Genomic DNA, 21,102 nt, shown 5'->3' with positions numbered 1-21,102 from the left:
CTCTGCGCACAGCACCCCAAAGGCTCACTGAAATATTCACACACACACACACACACACACACACCGGTGAAATGCAGCTACTGCTTCTTTTACCCATATGTTTTGGCAATGCCAAGTAGTTGCCCCTCTTGGGGAGGAAGTCATTATATGGATCAATTTTGTATTGGAACACTCCTTAATATTTACTGATATGCATGGTCTTTTAAACCATCTACCTACTTCCTCGAAGTTAACACATGGTCAGCGCAAATGGATTCTCCGTGCCCTTCTGACAGCTAAAGACTGACGTTACAACCTTGGAAGGATAAACTCCTACAATGCAATTGATTGAAGACGTCACAATGCTTTCAACATCTGAACGGGTGGTATATAGACACCACATGCAAATGGATACTTATTTGGATATTTGGTCTGCTTTTTGCTGAAGTTTATCTATAGTTCTTAGAAACCTGTATTTTCATATATATAATTTCATATGTATGCATTGAAATAGCCTTCCCTGCACATGCCTATATGTGCACATACACACAGTCCATTGTAATATTGGGCATTTTTGCTCATCTACACCAGAAAACACCAAAAAGAGACGCGCAACAGAGCAGAACCCTGGGAACGTCATGTGCACTCACATGAAATCTGATTGGATTTTATGGGATCCGCTGGCCATAGACTTGAACTCGACGCCTTCCAGATCAATATCTTGTGGCAAACACCATTCAACCATGTTACCTGCAGAGAAGGGAGGAAAACTGCAGCATGAACGCAGGCAGGGGCAAACTGAAAGGCCACTGGCCAACCAGGAAAAAACAAATGAAATGCAGGCAAATGGGCCAACGTGGAATAATGTATCCCATCAGCCACAGGGAGGAGGGAGAGGTATCACATGGCAAACCCCCCTCTGGAAGCCTTACTCAGAATCTCAACCTTGGTATTTACTTCCTGATCCTGATCCGTGAAGATACCAGGAATTGAACCCGGGACGCAAGGCTGGCTCGAGACATTTTGCTGCCTGAGGCAAAGGACAAGATGGCGCCCTTCCCATTCCACATAAAAAACCTGATTGGACTGGTAGTTTAATCTTTCTTTAACACTGTCACTGGGAGAGCCTCTACCATACCTGAAGGCAGCAGGCTAGCTTAGAAGGTGAAGGGCTGGCACGCATGATCCACAGCCCTCTCCTCCAACATCCCAGCAACTGAGGCAACTACCTCACTCTGCCTAATGGTAGGGCAGGCCCTGCTGGGGCGTCCTGCATGAAACACAGGTATTTTACACTATATTTTACCTCCCCAAGTCTCAGTTTCTCTTTCCCCTTTTGGTCTTGCTCTTTTTCTTATAACATTGTTATTCTGCTCTTCCTCCAAGAACTTGGAGTGTGAGAAGCAATGCCCACGTCATCCTCACAACTACACTATGAGGTACGGTAGACAAGTTCATCTAGTGAGCTTCATGGATGAGTGGAGATCTGAACACTGGATGTCCCAGGGAGTTGACGAACACTCTTACCCAGAGAAATTTAGTATATACAATTGCAACGCTGGGCTACAGACCTCTCCCTCCACCTGAAACCACAATGAGAACTCAACATGCTCCAGGGCAACAGAATGCTGATTGACTGTTGGCAGGGGAAAACAGAAAACTGGGGTGGGGGGTGGAATGGAGTGGCTGGAATCCTAAACAGAAGCACTTCATGCTGCAACATTTTGTTGCAAGTTCCGCTTGCACACATTGCTAAATATTGCTGAAGTTACCTGCCGTGATTCCATGCCCTCCCACTGAGATGCATGACAATAAAGTGGTCCACCATGTAATCCACAAACCTGTATTCAACAAATAAACATCTCTTCACACCTGATAGGGGTGTGGATGCTAGGAGCTACCTTCTAAGCTTAATTAGCCTAACAAAGTTCAGCAGTGGCCTTTCAACTAAAATGGAGAGTTTCCCCATGGTCCAACTGGCACTTTACCTCAGGGAGGGTCTTTTTAGTGAAGTCTCTGGCGAGTGGCTACCCTAAGGGACTGCCTCCCCCCTCCTCGCAACTCCGCCCAGTTGACCCTGCAGTGGACTCTGGGACTGTCAACTCTGGACCCCTTCCTCTCCATCAGAAGCTGAGTTCCCAGGGGCGGGAGGAGGATGGACTCTGAGCCTTCAGCATCCTGACCAATAAGCTTCTAGGAAGAGTCATCCTTCACTCTGAAGAATCTGTTTTAGCTGGTATACTTCTGGTCCTGGTCCTTCTTCTTCAGATTCAGAGGCCAATTCAAGCCCCGAAACCCCTTCCCCAACGTTAGGGAGAACAAGCCTGACCCTGACATTACCTTTCCGTACTGCCTTCTTTCAGCAGCTTTGTTCTGTGGAACACATTCCAGGAAGCCCTTGGTTGTTGTCTGACTGGTCAAACAGGCATGCCTGTCTCAACCGGCTTAATTAGCACAACTCCTCTTATGGCACTTACTGAAATTACCACTTAATGAGTTGATGACCAGAACTGCACATAGTATTCCGAATGTGGTTGCTCCATAGATTTGTATAAATATATTATAATACTGGCAGTTTTATTTTCAGTTCCCCCCTGCCCCCCGCCAAAGATCAACAACATAGAATTTGCCTTCTTCAGAGCAACTGCACACCGGGTTGATGATTTCATCAAACTATCTACTGTAACCCAAAGTTCCCTTTCCTGGCCAGTAAGGATATGCAAATCAACAAAACGCAACCTTGCCAAAGTTCTCCAAATTCCATCTTGAAGCTCACTCTGACCTATATCAGATTGTGAGCTTTATTTCACCCCCCGGATGAAAATCTGCCCATATTTTCATGCCTATTTTTCCAAATGTACACATCAATTCCACACATCATCAAAATGTACACATTCTTCTCCCACTCATTAAAATGGATTTGTATGCATTTTTCAAAAGTACACATTTTTCATGGAACTTTTTCAAATATGCGTGTGCTATCGTATGCATTTGGTTGGGGAGTGAATCACATTGCAAACCCGGAAATGTAGGGACTCCAACCATGGATTGCATCTAAGGCCGTGTTTGGTCCAAAAAGTGCAAACTGGGTAAATCCTGATTTTAAAAAATGAGCTGACACAAATTTCTCATAAGTTCCTACTGGTCCATCAATGCTAGCTCAGACCCCATCAGCGCATAGATGGAATAAGGATTCTTTTTGTCCTAATACACATCACTTTGTGCTTGCTTGCACTAAACCGCATAGGCCATTATAATGCCCATTCCCAAGGAGCTTTTCCCTGCTCCTATCTACTTCATACTGAAACCACATTGGGGGTGTCTTCACAGGGCCACTTCAGCCCCAGGTAATCCCCACAGCAGGAGGGAATACGGGCTTTCTGGCGGCCATTTGCTCATTGGTCCCACCCCCTGCCTGGCCTTTCCGCTATTCCAGCAAGCCATCAGTGGTCTCCATCCACCCCAAAGCGAAGTCCCCACCAACAAAGGGTGACCTTGCAACAAAGCAAAAAGTTACGTTAAGTCCCCTACTTCTTAAATCCACAGCTTCGGGGAAAAGCTAAGTGGTAGCTGCGAGTTGGAGGCTGCGTTGTATAGCTGACACAGCACCACTGCGCAGCCACCACAGCATATACAGGGTGTGCAGACGGCCCCACTGGCTCTCCATACAGCATTGCTCAGAAACCAGTTGCAAAGTTAACACTAACCAATGGTCATCTGCAACAAAAACCTAGTGGAATCAAAAATTCTACAAACGATAGTAGAACATATATATTTAAGAGATACTAGGAGGGCTGATTCTCAGAACAGATGCTGCCACATGCAGTACTTTTCCAAGCGAAACACAAACAACATCACAAAAGGGGGAAATTCAAAGCTTTCATTATAGCAGGATTTTTTTGGGTCATAAACTGCACCTGATTGCAGATGGCGCATGGTGGGATGGGGGCAGTGTTAGAACAGAGGAGCTCAGATTTTAGGCGCCTGAAAGAAACAGCTTTATCTCCCCCTCCACCAGCATCCACTAAGACAGGCTTCCTCAACCTGGAGCCCTCCAGGTAAATTGGATTGAAACTCCCATAATTCCCACTTGCCATGCCAAAAAAGGGAAACACTAAAGAATGTTCAAACTATCCGACAGTGGCACTTATTTCACATGCCAGCAAGGTAATGCTCAAGATCCTGCAAGGTAGACTCCAGCAATTCATGGAGCGAGAATTGCCAGATGTACAAGCTGGGTTTAGAAAAGGCAGAGGAACTAGAGACCAAATTGCCAATATCCGCTGGATAATGGAGAAAGCCAGGGAGTTCTAGAAAAACATCTATTTCTGTTTTATTGACTATTCTAAAGCCTTTGACTGTGTGGATCATAACAAACTGTGGCAAGTTCTTGGTAGTATGGGGATACCAAGTCATCTTGTCTGCCTCCTGAGGAATCTGTATAACGAACAAGTAGCAACGGTAAGAACAGACCACGGAACAACGGACAGGTTGAAGATTGGGAAAGGAGTACGGCAGGGTTGTATACTCTCACCTTACCTATTCAACTTGTATGCAGAACACATCATGTGACGTGCTGGGCTTGACGAATCCAAGGCTGGAGTTAAAATCGCAGGAAGAAACATTAACAATCTCAGATATGCAGATGACACCACATTGATGGCTGAAAGCAAGGAGGAGCTGAGGAGCCTTATGACAAAGGTGAAAGAAGAAAGTGCAAAAGCTGGGTTGCAGTTAAACCTCAAAAAAACCAAGATTATGGCAACCAGCTTGATTGGTAACTGGCAAATAGACGGAGAAAACGTGGAGGCAGTGACAGACTTTGTATTTCTGGGCGCAAAGATTACTGCAGACACTGACTGCAGCCAGGAAATCAGAAGACGTTTACTTCTTGGGAGGAGAGCAATGACAAATCTTGATAAAATAGTTAAGAGCAGAGACACCACACTGACAACAAAGGTCTGCATAGTTAAAGCAATGGTATTCCCCGTAGTAACCTATGGCTGCGAGAGCTGGACCATAAGGAAAACTGAGCGAAGGAAGATAGATGCTTTTGAACTGTGGTGTTGGAGGAAAATTCTGAGAGTGCCTTGGACTGCAAGAAGATCAAACCAGTCCATACTCCAGGAAATAAAGCCAGACTGCTCACTTGAGAAATTGGTATTAAAGGCAAAACTGAAGTACTTTGGCCACATAATGAGAAGACAGGATACCCTGGAGAAGAGGCTGATGCTAGGGAAAGTGGAAGGCAAAAGGAAGAGGAGCCGACCAAGGGCAAGATGGATGGATGATATTCTGGAGGTGACAGACTTGACCTTGGGGGAGCTGGGGGTGGCGACAGCCGACAGAAAGCTCTGGCGTGGGCTGGTCCATGAAGTCACAAAGAGTCGGAAACGACTGAATGAATAAACAACAAATGCTGGCTGGGAATTATGGGAGTTGCAGTCCAACATATCCAGAGAGCACTAGGTTGGGGAAACAGCACTAAAATCCGTGTGTGAACTCCGCCATCATATCAGTGCCAATTTGGTAGAGTTTTATTTAGATATTGCTCATGGCACCGAACAACATAGATCGATGAAATTAAATTTAGCTGTTGAAATCAAGTATTGCCTGTCCTGTTCCTTCAGGAGTTTGCCTAAGCCTGGTTAAACAATATTACTGCTTTGTGGAAAGTAAAGCTTAGGACTAGAAATTTTCACTGATTGTGGTTTAATAAGTAGGGGAGGGAGAGATCCCCCCCCCCGACCTTTGAGCAACCTGAACACCCAACATGCACCTCTTTCACACAAATATCTCAAGATTTCACAAGAGTCGTTGTTCCTTCCCCCAAACTAACTAGCTTTCTTTCTCTCTTCTTTTTTCATGAAATTTGATTTGATTTCAAAATAAAATCGACAAAACAAAGGCAACAAAAGAAGTAAAATGGCCTAAGGAGAAGCACAATACCTAATGAAAGAGTAAAAATACAATTTATGCAGCAAATAAAAGGAGCATGTGTGTGAGTGTGTGTTATTTTGTGTGTATGCATGTATTAAATCAGCCTTCCCCAATCTGGCACCCTCCATTGGACCACAACTTCCATCGCCCCCAACCAGCATGGTTAATCAGGGGGCTGATGGGAGTTGTAGTCCACGCATTTGAGAACAAATTCCTATTTATTTATTTATTACATTTCCATACTGCCCCACAGCAGAAGCTCTATGGCCGATCCTCTAAAGGTCTGAAGTTTAATTTGTGATATTAGCGAAGTGTCTTGGGGCATAGAGAGGGAACATAGGAAGCTGCCTTATTCAGACAACAAAATAACCCACATGCAAGGGTTGAGTATGAGCTTTTGTGGTTGTTCAAACGTGGGTTATGTTGACTGAAGCCCATGGTTTGTTTTTGGGTTGTGAACTGTGGGTTGTTCGTGGTTGTAAACCTTGTTAATCCATGTTTCATGGTTAAGAAACCATGGTTAACAAATTATAGAATGTGGATTATCATGTTGTCTGAACCCAGTCACTGAGTCAGACCTGCAATGGCTCCTCAGGGCTTCACACGAAATTTTTCAGGCCCTGGGGGTTGAGCCTGGAACTTTCTCAGGCCTGTCATCTGCATACGACACATTTGAGCAGCTGTTATTGCACCAGAACCTTAGCAGAGCCCACTGCTGTGCTGATGCCTGCACTGGATTCCCTGATCTGAGTGGCTGGGGGTAAGCCACCATTTTCATTTCCCACAATGCCCCTGATGTAGCATCTCTCAGGTTTTTTTTTTTACCCCAACGTGCTTCACCTTATACTTGCTTACGTTGAACCACATCCGCCATTTCGATGTCTCCCGGCCTGGAGAGTTCCCTTTGGAGATCTGCACAATCCCTTTGTGTTTTAACAACCTTAAATAATTTGGTTTCATCAGCAAACTTGGCCACTTCACTGCTCACTCATATTTCTGCACACACTAACAAACTCACTACAGACACCCACTTTCATAAGATACAGGTGGCCTCACTGAACGTTAAGTCTGCAGACTAGTGTTTCTGGAGAGCTTACAGATGTGTATGGCAACTTTAAAAGGGTAGAAAACGTTCCAACCAAAAATACATCTCAGACTAGATTATGCTGGGATTGCCTCCAGGAAGAAACACCATTTGCTGGCAGCTTTAGAGACTTATTTTGTGTGTGTTGGGCGTGGGGGGAGGAGACAGCTACTTCGCTGGGAAGGAACTCTCAGCTGCCTGGGGCATTATTTTGCATGCATCGTTTTTTGTTTGCCTTAAGTAAAACAAATACAAGGAACAGGATGGGAATGTAGAAAAAGACAGTGGTGATGTCAAGGGGGTGAGGCGGGATGGCAACCTGCAACAGCAGCCTTCCCCAACTTGTGGGAATCATTGGGCAGGATCCAATGTCCCATTGGAATGGCTAGCTTAAGTCGAATTAATTTCAATGGGTCTACTCTACATAGGACTAACATCAGATACTACCCATTAAGTCCACCCAAAGCACGGTCAGTCGACTTAATGCCTTCCAGATATTCTGGACTACAACTCCCATTATCCCAGACCACTGGCCAAGCTGTGGGGGCTTATGGGAGTTGGAATGCCAAAACATTTAGGTTGCCAATCCTGTATCACATCTCCCTCATCCCAAGGCCTGGAACACTTTATTTTAAATTCAGCCTTGTATTTAAGCACCCCCTGGGTAGCCAGAGCTGACAAGGAATTTCAAGCAAGTGGAATACATTTCTGATGTGGACTACCAGGCGTGTTCCCTGAAATCCCCTTCTTCCCTTTCCTCTCGGGTGCCTGGCAGTAATTAGACTGATGGTATCTCTCCACCACCCCCACCGCTATCTCCTCCACCCATGTAGGGACTTCTCCCAGTGAACAAACAGACTTACTTCTGAGTAAATCATATGCAATGCTGCCAGAAGCAGGCCAGCAAAAATATATTATTATTATTTTGCAGGTGGGTCATTTTGGGGGGCTTATTTGCAAGGCTGTTTTTGGTTAAAATAATAATTAAAAGGGCAACATTTCCCAGGCCTCAAGGCGTGCAAATGTGCTTTAAGGTGGATTCCTGCATTGAGCAGGGGGTTGGACACGATGGCCTTATAGGCCCCTTCCAACTCTACTATTCTACGAAATATATTGCTGCTCCCTTGGGACTTGTAAAATTGGGCAGCTAAAAAAAAAAAAGGAATCCAAATTAAGAACAGCAACGACATGCATCTCTGGCACTGAAGCCTACCAAGTGCTTGATACACGGCACCTGGGTAGGAGCTGGATGGGGCATGAAAAGGGGCAGGCTACAGACCTCCATCCAACTGCGCTTCCCCTTTTCCACCTCACCAACCACTTCCTGCCCCCACCCCCACCTGAACACCAGGCACACATGAAGTCACTCTTTTGTTTGCTCTAGAACTTTGCTTCACCGCTTCCTAACCCTCCTCCGTCGCTCAGTCCTTTGCCACGTCACCCATTTCATGCTTGCAGACCAAGGCCGCCAGGCGGCTTGCCAGACAAATGCAGGTAATTTAGGGGTAATGGGTTTAAAGGAATGGCCAGCCTCTGTGGGAGAGGCACTGTCTCGCCAAGACATGCTGTGTACCGAACGTGCTGAGCAGGCAGAGGCGGGGCGCATCGAACAAGCCGGTGCCTAAATTAGAAGCTTCCTGCGACTTCAGCTCGGTTTGCTTTGATGTTTCCCAACCTGAGGACCTCCAGATGTGTCAAGATTGCAGATCCCAGCATCCCCAGCTAGACATGCTGGCTAGAGGAGTAAGGGATTGGGTTTGTTTTTGGCCACTGTATCTATGAAGGAGCGCATCTCAATAACCGTTGAACCCTGTGCATAAAATCTAGAACACGGATGCCGTTCTGCCAACTTTTTCTCTTTTCCTCCTCCTCCTCCTGACACACCCTACTGAGTCAGGATAGGTAACATCGTGGCTATTCAAACATAATGCCAAAACACAGGCCAGGTTTGCACCATCATTTGCACCCATAGTGGCTCAACTATGGCATTGCCCATTAGTGGCGGAGAGTCCTAAAGGACACTTGTGCAACTGCATTCCACATAACACACTATAGCTATAGATGCACCAATATTGAGTCGTATCCAATATTAGTCCTACTTAAAGTAGACCCATTTAAATAGATGGGACTTAAGTGAGACTAACTTTGGAACACAACCCTTTGGGAAAAGTATTATATTTCCCACAACAAAAGATTGCAATTCTGAGTGCTGCAAACTGTCGTATCGCTGCAAGTTCTACCTTAACAGAAGACATCCAGATCCTGCAATACATACATGTAACATCTGCGCATTCCTTGCACCAGAAACACGGCGTAAGTAGGATCTTTGTTCCTCACATCCCATCAATAAATGCTACCCCATCTAAGAGCTAAGAGGAGCCCCAGCCAAGCTAATCCCCAAACAAGCATGTTAACAATACAACATATTTGCGGAGCCTACAAATATTCCTTCATGAGGTGACTAATTTGTGGCACCAGGACTTTCAATTAAGTGAAAAAGGAGAAGTTGAACAAACCACAAATTTGTGGTCAGAGAGGGATCCCAGACAAGACAACCCAGTCAAGACAACCCAGACATCACCACTCGCTAGAAATGCAGTGGACCGGAGCAAGGAGGGCAGGCCAATATTGTCATTCGCTTCTAGAAGAAGAGGCAAAAGACATGAAGGAGCCCGAGAAAACAGTGCACAGCATTTTTATTTAAACTGGCTATTTGTCATTAGAATCATAGAATAGCAGAGTTGGAAGGGGCCTACAAGGACATCGAGTCCAACCCCCTGCTCAATGCAGGAATCCACCCTAAAGCATCCCTGACAGATGGTTGTCCAACTGCCTCTTGAATGCCTCTAGTGTGGGAGAGCCCATAACCTCCCTAGGTAACTGATTCCACCGTCGCACTGCTCTAACAGTCAGGAAGTTTTTCCTGATGTCCAGCTGGAATCTGGCTTCCTTTAACTTGAGCCCCTTCAAGTTCCTTGAACTTGAGGATCGAGAAGAGATCCTGGCCCTCCTCTGTGTGACAACCTTTTAAGTATTTGAAGAGTGCTATCATGTCTCCCCTCAATCTTCTCTTTTCCAGGCTAAACATGCCCAGTTCTTTCAGTCTCTCCTGCATAAGGCTTTGTTTCTAGACCTCTGATCATCCTGGTTGCCCTCTTCTGAACACGCTCCAGCTTGTCTGCATCCTTCTTGAATTGTAGAGCCCAGAACTGGACACAATACTCTAGATGAGGCCTAACCAGGGCCGAATAGAGAGGAACCAGTATCTCACGTGATTTGGAAGCTATACTCCTATTAATGCAGCCCAAAATAGCATTTGCCTTTCTTGCAGCCATATTGCACTGTTGGCTCATATTCAGCTTGCGATCTAAAACAATTCCAAGATCTTTCTCGTTTGTAGTATTGCTGAGCCAAGTGTCCCCCATCTTGTAACTGTGCATTTGGTTTCTATTCCCTAAACGTAGAACTTGGCATTTATCCCTATTAAATTTCATTCTGTTGTTTTCAGCCCAGCACTCCAGCCTATTACGTTGCGTGCGCAATATTTTAGCTGTCGTTCGATTTTTATCTAGAACCGGCATCTTTTTATAACTTCCTTGTATGCTTACCGCATTCATTATTTGCATATTTGGATATTTCAGCACCTAGACTGTTGTGCAATTAGGCAGGGGAGAAATCCATAAACCGTAATATGAGCTTTCCATTGGTGCGGCTTATCCATGGATACTAAAACCCTCGTGCTCTGCTTGAAGCTGGCACACCCAGCAAGCCTGTCTATATCCATTATTGAAAAGAAAAGAGTTCTCAAGTGTCCCTCCTTTCAAGGACTCTCTTATTTTACCATTTTGCAGGTCTGCAAAAAACAAATTCATGGAAAAGTTCCATAGTTACCTTCAAAGACCTTCTTTTTGATTTTTTTCCCCTTCTGGCCAACATGTCTACCTTTGTTTTGCATGTGTGTCTTTCATACATTGGCAGGGTCCACACAATCGCAGGGGGAAAAGGAGCCATCGCGGCTTCTCACCCCCAGTCCAGGTTGTTTACATAATTACCCAGGATGCAGTGCAGGTTGGTGTGTTGTCCGAACCCGGCAGAGGTAACTTCGTACCCATCCTACTATCCATGACATGCAGTAGGGGCTGTAGGGGTACGGTGCGCTGGGTGCGCTGGGTTCAGACGACACGCCAGCCCACGCTGCAGCATGGGTAGTTATGTAAACAATCGCTGTGTGCACAGCACACACTGGGGCAGAAGAAGTCATGATGGCTTCTTGTAGCCCCACAATTGTGCAAACCCGGTCATTGACTCTCTGTCTTAACTAACTCCTCTGTCGTGCTTGGACCAGTTCCGCCACTACTGAAGTATAGAACAACAATACTACCTGGCCTGGATCTTTGCACATGTGGCCTTCATCAGAGAAACAGAAACCGAACACCCAGAAGTTCCAAGAAGTAGTTAGGCGAAACAGGGCCATTTTCATGAGATAAAAACACTGGAATTAATGCCCGTGTTGGATTGCCCTTCACATCTATGTCAATGTAAGCTTAGCATGTCTGTGATGAAATTTAACTCTGTTATTTTCAAACTTTTTTAAAAGAATCCAATTTAAAAAGAAAAAAAAGAACATTGATTTTTACCCTCCATGCTTCCTTCCCATAATCTTTACTCCTCTGGCTCCAATTTTTCTCTTTTTCTGCCCAGAATGCCTTGTGATACTGTCTCTCTGCCTCCCTCTTCAAATCCTTCCTTTTCTACCATGACTTTGGCATACCTTTCCCATCTTAATACCTTCCAGGTACGCTGGACTACACTTCCTATCATCCCTGGCCAGCACAACCAATGGCATAATCTTTTAGATCTCGTCCATCTCCTGCTGAAACTAAGCCCAAGTATGTATAACTGAACCGGAGACATTTTTTCACTATTTACTGCACACACCCAGACCGCAATCTTCTTTCCATCCTTCTGTTCCCCTCTCCATTGCACCCCAGTATAAGTGTTTACCCCCTTCTCTGGGATGTCTGGAACGAATGCACTCATGACCTGGAATGTGCCTTCCAGAACATTGCTCAGCTTCCCGAGAGCCTCACCTTCTTACCTTCCTTCCTCTCCCTTCCCTAAAATCAAGTTTGTAGTTCTCATGCTTGTAAAATATATGAGCCGTGCCTGCAGAGGTTGCAGAGGGCGACCGAAATTTCTGGAGTTGCCTTCAGTGTCCTGAATTGCTCCTTGCTTTAATGTGATTCTGCTACATCGATAGCAGAATCACAATAAATTATTACACAAGACAAACAATGCACACTGGGATGAGGTGGCCCAAACCTCCCCCCTTCATAGGAAGCTGCCTTATACCGAGTGAGCCCATGGGTCCTTCTAACCCAATTGACTGGCAGCGATGGCCCTACAGGGTTTCAGGAAGGGTCCATTCCAAGCCCTACCTGGAAAAGCCTGGGACTGAACCTGGGACCTTTTGGATGCAAAGCAGGTGCACTACCACTGAGCTATAGCTCCCTCTTAAGCTGATCTCTTGCCTCGCCCTGGGCTAACCAGAGAATCGCAACACCGGCCTCCTTCACAGAGCTTGTGAGCCATGCCCAGTGCCCCACCCAGCATGGGATTGGCTCCCTTGTCTCTTCACCACCACCCTCTCTCTACGGCGACGTGTCTTCAGACCCTACAGTGCATCACTGGGACTCAGGTATTAATTAATTTATTAAATTTATTAATTACATTTCTATACCGCCCAATAGCCGGAGCTCTCTGGGCAGTTCACAAAAATTAAAAACATTCAAAGTATAAAACAATAGTATAAAACCATACTATAAAATACAATACAAAAGCTCAACCAGATAAAAACAGCAGAAATGCAAAATTATAAATTTAAAACACCAGGTTAAAATTTATTTCTAGACTGTTAAAATGCTGGGAGAATAAAAAGGTAGGTATGAGAAGGGAGAGTCTCCCTGCTGACACTGGTGTCACGCTGTCTTTAGAGGCAGCCAGGGCAGGGTGAGAATCTTGAGCTACTTTTGCCAGTTCCAGGTTGGAGGGGGGCTGAGCAAAGCATCCTGTGGTGCCCCCTTCCTCTGCCAGGGGTCCTGCTGGGCTTCGCTGGCTGTGTTAGTATTGTGCCACTAGATACTGGGCAGCTGAGTCGAAGCACTCTCTTAATTCCGCCAACTGACCCAGAGCAACACAGTGGCTCAGTTCGGACAACACATTAGTCAACAGTGGTTTTAGAACTCCATAGTTGGGTTTTTACACCACCGCTGAGAAACATGTTGTCTGGTGGGAAAACTCCACGCAACGGTGGAGGGTTTTTTTTTGGGAAAACACTCCACGCTGAATATCCATGCTGTGCAGAGGAGAGTTCCTGCACAACCATAGTGTTGTGTGTTGTGTGGTGGACTCCATGCTGTTTTCCAATACGCTGAGTTGACTTTTCCCAGAGGGAACAGAGTTCCCTGGCAAGAGTGGTGAAAAGAGCGAGGGCTGCTCTAGGAGAGCCACTGGGATTGTTCCCCCCCCTCCCCAGCAATAGCTGATGGGATACCATCAGAAGGACCGGGTGAGGAGAGAGGGCAGAGGAACTGTCAATCAAACATCTCTACGGTAGCCCAGTCACACATCGGTGGAGTTAGAACATGTTGTGTGGGGAGCACCCCCTAAAAACTTAGCCGTTGAGAGAAGTTTGCACACCGTATTGACTAATGTGTTGTCCGATATGAGCCAGTGTCTGGGGCAATGTGGATAATGAAAAGAAAGGGTGGCTAGATCCAGCCACCAAGCACTACTTACTACCAGACCAGGGGGGAAATAAATAACAGAGGCCTAGGGCAGGAAACAGCAGTGGGCCCTGTTAGGACACTGGCAAATGCCCACTGATTCCAGGTGCCTCAGCACAATATGACTAAGACACACACACCAAGTTCCCTGGAACACACAGAGAAGGGCAGGGGGCAAATCAGTGGCCACCACCAATTATGACTCACTAGTAACGCAAGCCAAACTTTCTAGACTCTGATAATAGCCTAGATCAGGGCTGGCCCAAGACATTTTGCTGCCTGTTGCAAAGAGCAAGAGCAGTCCAGTCCCCACCCTGGACTGGCAGTTGAATCATTTTCACCACTGGAGACAGGAGAATACCATCCACTGCACCCAAAGGCAGCAGGATAGCTTAGGGGGCTCAGGGCACTCAGCTCTCTCCTCCAACACCTTCCTGCCACCTCCCATAGTGACACCACACTCTGCCTAATGGTAGGGCCAGCCCTGGATGCAATTATGCCTTTTTCCTTATTAATCAAGCTTGTATTTAACAACTTCCTTGGTAGTCACAGGCGACCAGAAATTTCATGCAGACAAGTGAGGGAGCTGGGGAAGGAGGCACGGATTGCTCTGTCCCTGCTCCAAAGCCCATTTGGTTTCTGTGCTAGCCACAGAAGAAGGAACGCCTCTTTTCCTCTGTGCTAGCCACGGAAGAAGGAACGCCTCTTTTGTTCTGCAACCAGCATAGAAATGCAGAGGACCGGCAAAAGAGGAATAAACTGATCCATCCCTCCTTTGCCAGTCTGCTTGGTAAAAGGCTTTTAAAAAGAAAGCCTGCCAAGAAGCTAGAAGGCTGCATTTCCATGCGAGCAATAGAGGATGGGACTTAACCTCTTCTGTGGCCAGCATGGAAATGCATGCTACTAGCTTCATAGCAGTCCTGTACAAATTTTGGCTGGCTTATAACTTATAGGCTTATTTATAAGGCTGTTGTAAATGTCAACTGAACAAACAACAGTGAACAAATACAAAGTCTGAAGTCACCCTCCAAGTACAAGAGGGAAGGGGAGGGAGAGAGAGAGAGAGAGAGAAAGGCAGCCTGCATTAGCTATTTCTTCATCTGCATTTTAGTCTCCCCCTCCTCCTGCCCCACTTTGTGCTATTTGAAAGTTCTCGCTACCCCCACTCCATCAGCAGCCACACAAAATCCACAATATAGCAATTCCAGAAAAACATGAAGCAACTTCCTAAGGACAAACAAGCAGACATCATACACCTATTCATTAAAAGTTTCATAATCAATGCAGACTTTGCATCATGTGGTTAGAGAATTTGCAAGGCATTTCAGCATCACTGAAGATAACTGCTCTTAAAGCAAAGCATTCATAGTCAAGCTTCAGGAAACCAAGACGCCACTCAACAGTCTCCCAAGCTAGGTGAATTCCAATGACTATGGGTGAGTTTGGGCGGAGGGATCATGAATGAAAGAGCATCCTAGAATCCAAGATTAGGCCTAAACAGAAAATAACTTACCTGCACTAATTTATTCAAGATAAGCGAGTCATGTATGAATGCTACCTAATTGCCAAAGAAAGTGTATCAGCTGACACACACTCTGATCCTTTGCAAATTAACCTGAATTCAATGGAACTTACTTCCATGCAATTTCACACAGAACTGCAACTTGAGGATAACCAACTCATTTCAAGACGGCATAAAAGGTGTACTTAAAAGTGTTGTCACTCTGCAACCACTGGCTGCATGTATTTCCAAAGGGTTTATGGCAACCGGCACCCCAGCTCCGTTGAAAACTTGCGACATATTCATGCAACAAGTAAAGGAAACCACGAAAGAAAAGGGAAATGTCTAGATGCTCAGAGGAGTAACTCAAAAGATTCACATCATCAACATTGTGCAAGGAAGACTTTGCTCTGCTCATCCTTAAAAGAAGAGTCTGGTCTTAATTCTCACCCAGGGCCTATTTCCAAGAGCAAAGCTTACACCATGAATATGTAAGGTAGTAACACAGAGAGGAGCCTTTAAGCATTTGTAGAGTGCTTTCCCTCGCCAGCTAAGAAATCACAACCAATTTTGTAAAGTTAGAGTTAAAGAGCAGGACCTTCAGGGTGGACAGCATACCAGAACTACTGATGCCAACATTCTCTCGTTCTAACTTGTAATGGGTACAATCTGCAATTCCCAAAATCCTGTCTTTCTGTGAAAGCTACATGCTCATGCAACTAGCCAGTTTGTTCCTGCTGCAGCAGGAGTGGTTGAAATAACCAAGAATCAAAGGCTTAGTGTCTCCTCCAACCTGGTGTTCCTGGCCTGTTGTGCCCCTTACAAGCCAGGATCACAAACCAGGTTTGTTCGAGGTTTACAGTTCCTGGTTTGTTCAGGAGCAACAAGTCAGGAACTCTAGTTTGGAAGACACGTTAAGCTTTCTATTCTTGATTGGTTTAACTGCTCCCGGTGGTGGGAAGAGCTAAGTGGGAGCAGGTGGTGGAGCAAGCCAGGATTGTCCAGAATTCTGGCTTACCACTGCACACAAACTCATTCAACGTATGTGAAGACTTTTCCTTATCTTTGAAGATAAGAATGAAAAGAGACCCTGCTTTGTTTAGCCATTATGGCTGAAAGTTCTTTCCTCCACCATTAAGCCATCTAAGCAGATATTTTGGATTTCAACATCTATCAGTCTGAGCTAACATGGCCAATTGTCAGGAATGCTAGGAGTTGTAGTCCAAACCATCTGGAGGGCACCAGTTAGAGAAGGCTGAGCTAAGCCAATGGCCATCACTGCATCTCATGGCAACATGTCCCGTAAATTCACAGTAAGTTATGCCAAGAAGTAGGTCCTTCTGTCTGTACTGAATCCACTACTAAATAATCTCACTGGGTGATCCCATGCTCTACTACTATGGGAGACAGAGGGGCCAGGCGTGTTCTCTGTTGTTGAACTACAACTCCCATCATTCCTGACCATTGGTTATGCTGGGTGGGACTCATAGGAGCTGGAGTCCAATAATGTCCAGAAGGCCACATATTTTCCACCTTTGCTCAAATATGAGCAAATCAAGTTACCAAGGCTGAGATACCAGGAAGGAGTAGGAAGTGGACGCATGCTTAGCATTTCACATACAGATCCTATCTCACTGTTGGTTACACTTGTGGGCAATGTTTAAGGAAGAAAAAGGAGTAACATGGTTCCTTGAGGACCTGGTAACACTCACTTTAGGACAGGCTTGGGAGTTCAGATGGAGGCAAGGCCTAGAATTCCCACGGATTCTTCTCCATCTGATACTCCTGAAGGAATGTGCTTTTTTCCAAGACACTTAATCTCCCAAACTCCTGACAGTCTGTGGGGAAGAATCATAGAATAGTAGAGTTGGAAGGGGCCTATAAGGCCATCGAGTCCAACCCCCTGCTCAATGCAGGAATCCACCTTAATGTATACCTGAAAGATGGCTGTGCAGCTACCTCTTGAAGGCCTCTAGTGTGGGAGAGCCCACAACCTCCCCAGGTCATTGGTTCCATTGCCGTACTGCTCTAACAGTTAAGAAGTTTTTCCTGATGTCCAGCTGGAATCTGGCTTCCTGTAACTTGTGACCATTATTCTGTGTCCTGCACCCTGGGATGACCGAGAAGAGATCCTGGCCCTCCTCTATGTGACAACCTTTCAAGCATTTGAAGAATGCTATCATGTCTCCCCTCAGCCTTCTCTTCTACAGGCTAAACATGCCCAGTTGTTTCAGTCTCTCTTCATAGGGCTTTGTTTCCAGACCCCTGATTATCCTCTGAACCCCCTCCAGCTTCTCTGTATCCTTATTGAAGTGTGGTGCCCAGAAATAGATGCAATACTCAAGATGAGGCCTAACCAGTGCGGAATAGAGGGGAACCAGTACCTCAAGCGATTTGGAAACTATGTGCTTTTTTTTGCAGCCGCATCACACTATTGGTTCATATTCCTGTTACTTCTGCTGGGAAAGAGCTGCTAAGCCCCCCTCCCTCCCGCCCCCCGCCAAATAGTGACCCTGTTCAGATGGCACACTAAGCCATGGTAGTTAAATGTTTTGAGCTAAACATTATGGCTTAGCATGTCATGTGAACCATGACTTGGCAAGTTGTGTGAACCATTCATAACCATGGTTAAACATGCTCACTAACCATTTGCGGCAAAAGGGTTAGTGGCCTAACCATGGCTTAGCATGTTTTTTTTGTGAACCGCCCAGAGAGCTTTGGCTATTGGGCGGTATAAAAATGTAATAAATAAATAAATAAATAAATATTAGTCTGAACAGGCCTAGTCAAGAACAATTCATAACCTTCTTGGTGACGGCTGAGATATCTGATCCCTGGACACAATGCCCAAGGAAATCTTTCCACTTACACCTGCAGGACAAAGGCAGACCTAGGCGGTAAAGGTGTAGTGGGGAGGGGTGAGATCACGTCAGGTGGAAAGATATTGACTGCCATTCAGAGCAGCAGGGCAAGATGAACAAACACATGGATTTCCCACACCAGACACCAAACTGCCTGCTGCCAGCCCTATTCCAGGTTCTTTTGAGGACACAAGACCAGATTAAAGCCAATACCCCCCAAATTACTTGATGAGGAAGGACACATATAGATTGTTACTATTCCAGATCTCTGAGAAGGAAGCAAGGGTGGCTCTAGGTTTTTGGGCAAGAAACCCACAATGCCCCCACTCCCTCAGCGAGTCTTCCTTCTCACCACCACTGCTCTTGCTCCCCTTCCTCTTTCTCATCATTGCTACCACTTGCTTGCTTGACAGGCAGAAACCCAGTGAGCAAGCAGGTCGTGGCATCTCTGGCTCCTCATCACCACCACCTAGGCCAAAGCGAGAGGCAGGGGAAGAAACAGAATGCAAGGGCGAAGAGGGGGCCATATTCAAGAAGGCCTTTGGCCTGCTGTTTTTTCATTTTTTATATTCCGTAATTGTTACGCTTTTGTTGTATTTTAATGCATTGTTTTGATGGATTTTAATTGTGCCTGCAAGCTGCCTTGAGTGTCATTTTTTTGGTAGAAAATCCATTCAAATCAATGAAATAAATCTTCTAGCAGCCTTTCTCAGCCCTTCCCCCCAAATGTGATTGGACTACAATTCCCACCATCCTAGCCATTGGCCAGGATGACTTGGGAGGATGGGAGTTGTACTGCAGCAGCATTTAGGGGGTCCCCCCTCCAAATTCGAAAATGTTGTTTTAGTGAAATCTCCCTACTATACTAATGGGGCAAAAACAACCTTCCCATTCGGTTAAAGGGTGTGGGCAATCACCTCAGGTGGTTGCCATTAAAGGCAGAACAAAGGAGGTGGAGATGCTACAGGTCACCCTTCCCCAACTTGGTAACTTCCAGATGCTTTGGACTTCAGTTCCCATAAGCCCCAGCCAGCATGGCCAAAGGTCAGAAATTCTAGGTGTTGTAGTCCAAAACACCTGAAGGGCATCAGGTTGGGGAAGGCTGCTATCAGTCCACCACCACCTTCGCAAACAGCAAACAGATGTGAATCGTCTTCCCAGGCGGATGATTGACTATTGACATTGGGGCTTTCTCTGGACATCATGAGCCACTGGGAAGAAACCAGCACATCCCCCCACCCCCTCCCCGCTCCCAACCTGGGGAAAGGTAAACACCAGCTGAGTCGCGCCTTCCGACCTGGAAACCGCGGCCGCGAATCTCCCAGAGAGATGAGGTTACTCCAGGGGTGGGTAGGTGGGGAGAGAGAAGCGCACTCTACACATGATCAGAGACCCTTGGTTCTTGCAGAGCAGAGACCAGCCACCCCCGAAAAGGCTCCGGAGCAAAATCCAAGCATCTACAAAGGAGGGTGAGGGGGGCTGCTGCTATAAAAGAAACCAGCCATCACGCGAAAAGCCGGATTGTAAAAGGGATGGGTGGGAAATCAAAGGCTTTCTCCCCACCCACTCACCGACCCCCACCTCCAGAAAAGGAATAGAGAGGAGGGAGATGGGGCGTTCTCATCCCCACCGCCGCTGCCAGCCTTACCGGTGCGGGAATCGAAGGTGACCACGAACACGGCTATGATCTGATCTTCCTCCACCTGCTCGGGTTTCTGCTGCTGCTGCTGCTCTTGGGGGCGCCCCCCGGGGCCGCCGCCGCCGCCGCTTCCCCATGCCGAAGAAGCGCAAGAGACCCCCCAGCCGCCGGGCTCGCCGGGCTCGGGCAAGGAGACGGCCGGGCCCTCGGCCCAGAAGAGGAGCGGCGCGTCGTCGGCTTGCTCCACCATGGCCCAGCCAGCTGCGGAGCGCCGATGGGAGGGGCGGCGCTTGGCGGCCTCTGGAAACGCCCGCTCGCCGCCCCCTCCCGGCCGCCTTCTCCCGGCCGAGCCGAGGAGGGGAAGCCGAAAGGAGGCCTCTCCTCGCGCGCGCTCGGGTCACCTGACGCGCCCGGCTTACTTGCAGAAGGAGTCCGGCGCGTCCCGATCCTTGGCACGCGTGGATCTCGGGCGGGCGGCTGCGCTCCTGTGCGCGCGCACGTTAACTTAGAAAAGGGGACTTCCCCCCGCCCCGGCGCGTGCTTGTTTGCTCGGAAGTAAGCCCTGTTGCGCTCGATGGAGCGTGCTCCCGAAGAAGTATGCATTGGATCGCAGCTCCTAAGAGCAGGATTCTATACACGTTTACTCCAGAAGTAAATCCTACATTTAAAAACGCACAAAAAGAGCTTCAGAATTTAAGGCTGCAATCCCAGTAACCACTTACCTGGGAGTAAGCCCATATTGAACTCAATGGGACTTATTTCTGAATGGGCTGGCGTTTAGGGTGCAATCCTATGCATGTTTAGACGGGGGGGGGAAAGTCCTACAACTCCAAGTGTGGCTGGCTGGAGCATGCTGGGAGTTGTAGGACCCTTTTTTCTTGTCTGAAAATGAATGAATAGGGTTTGCCCTCAGGTCTTTGTAAGCTCTAATGGTGCTATCTTAAATACACTCGCTAGGAAGTACTTCCCATTGAAACCAGTGATATTAAATGTTGAATAGACAAGTGTAGGGATTATATTTTTAAAAATGTATATTTCACCTATCTTCCATGGATTTTATCACAGATCTGGAGCTGTACTGCTCAAAACACTTGGAGAAAATTGGAGGCGAATTTTGCATACATCTTTAGTGTCCTCCTCACGACACACCATCCATTTTGTATACATCTATGGCGTCTTCCACTCCATTTTGTCCTCACAACAACCCTAGGAGGTAGGTTAGGCATAGCCAGGGTGACCAGCCTGAAGTGAGCTTATGGTTGAGAGAAAATTTCAATCTAGTTCTGACACTCTGTAACCACTACACTGGGTAC

The 21,102-nt window shown here is 46.6% G+C and overlaps 2 protein-coding genes across 2 annotated transcripts in view; one reads left to right on the top strand and one right to left on the bottom strand.

Annotated features, from left to right (window-relative positions):
• DENND11 (DENN domain containing 11) overlaps window positions 1–20,039 on the bottom strand; it is a 35,413-nt gene extending 15,374 nt beyond the window's left edge. Inside the window, exons 1-2 of the mRNA XM_063135052.1 lie at window positions 19,799–20,039; window positions 630–729 (exon numbers count right to left, since the gene is read on the bottom strand). Coding sequence (XP_062991122.1) covers window positions 630–729; window positions 19,799–20,039 — 341 coding nt within the window. The remainder of the gene's footprint in view (window positions 1–629; window positions 730–19,798) is intronic.
• Window positions 19,532–21,102, top strand: part of WEE2 (WEE2 oocyte meiosis inhibiting kinase) — a 33,823-nt gene continuing 32,252 nt past the window's right edge. Inside the window, exon 1 of the mRNA XM_063135051.1 lies at window positions 19,532–19,800. The gene's annotated coding sequence lies outside the window, so the exon portion shown is untranslated. The remainder of the gene's footprint in view (window positions 19,801–21,102) is intronic.

This window comes from Elgaria multicarinata, chromosome 9, assembly GCF_023053635.1.
Source record: "Elgaria multicarinata webbii isolate HBS135686 ecotype San Diego chromosome 9, rElgMul1.1.pri, whole genome shotgun sequence".
In the NCBI taxonomy this organism is placed as follows: domain Eukaryota; kingdom Metazoa; phylum Chordata; class Lepidosauria; order Squamata; family Anguidae; genus Elgaria; species Elgaria multicarinata.
The sequence above is the reverse complement of the archived record's forward strand: the minus strand, read 5'-3'. Positions and strand labels throughout refer to the sequence as shown.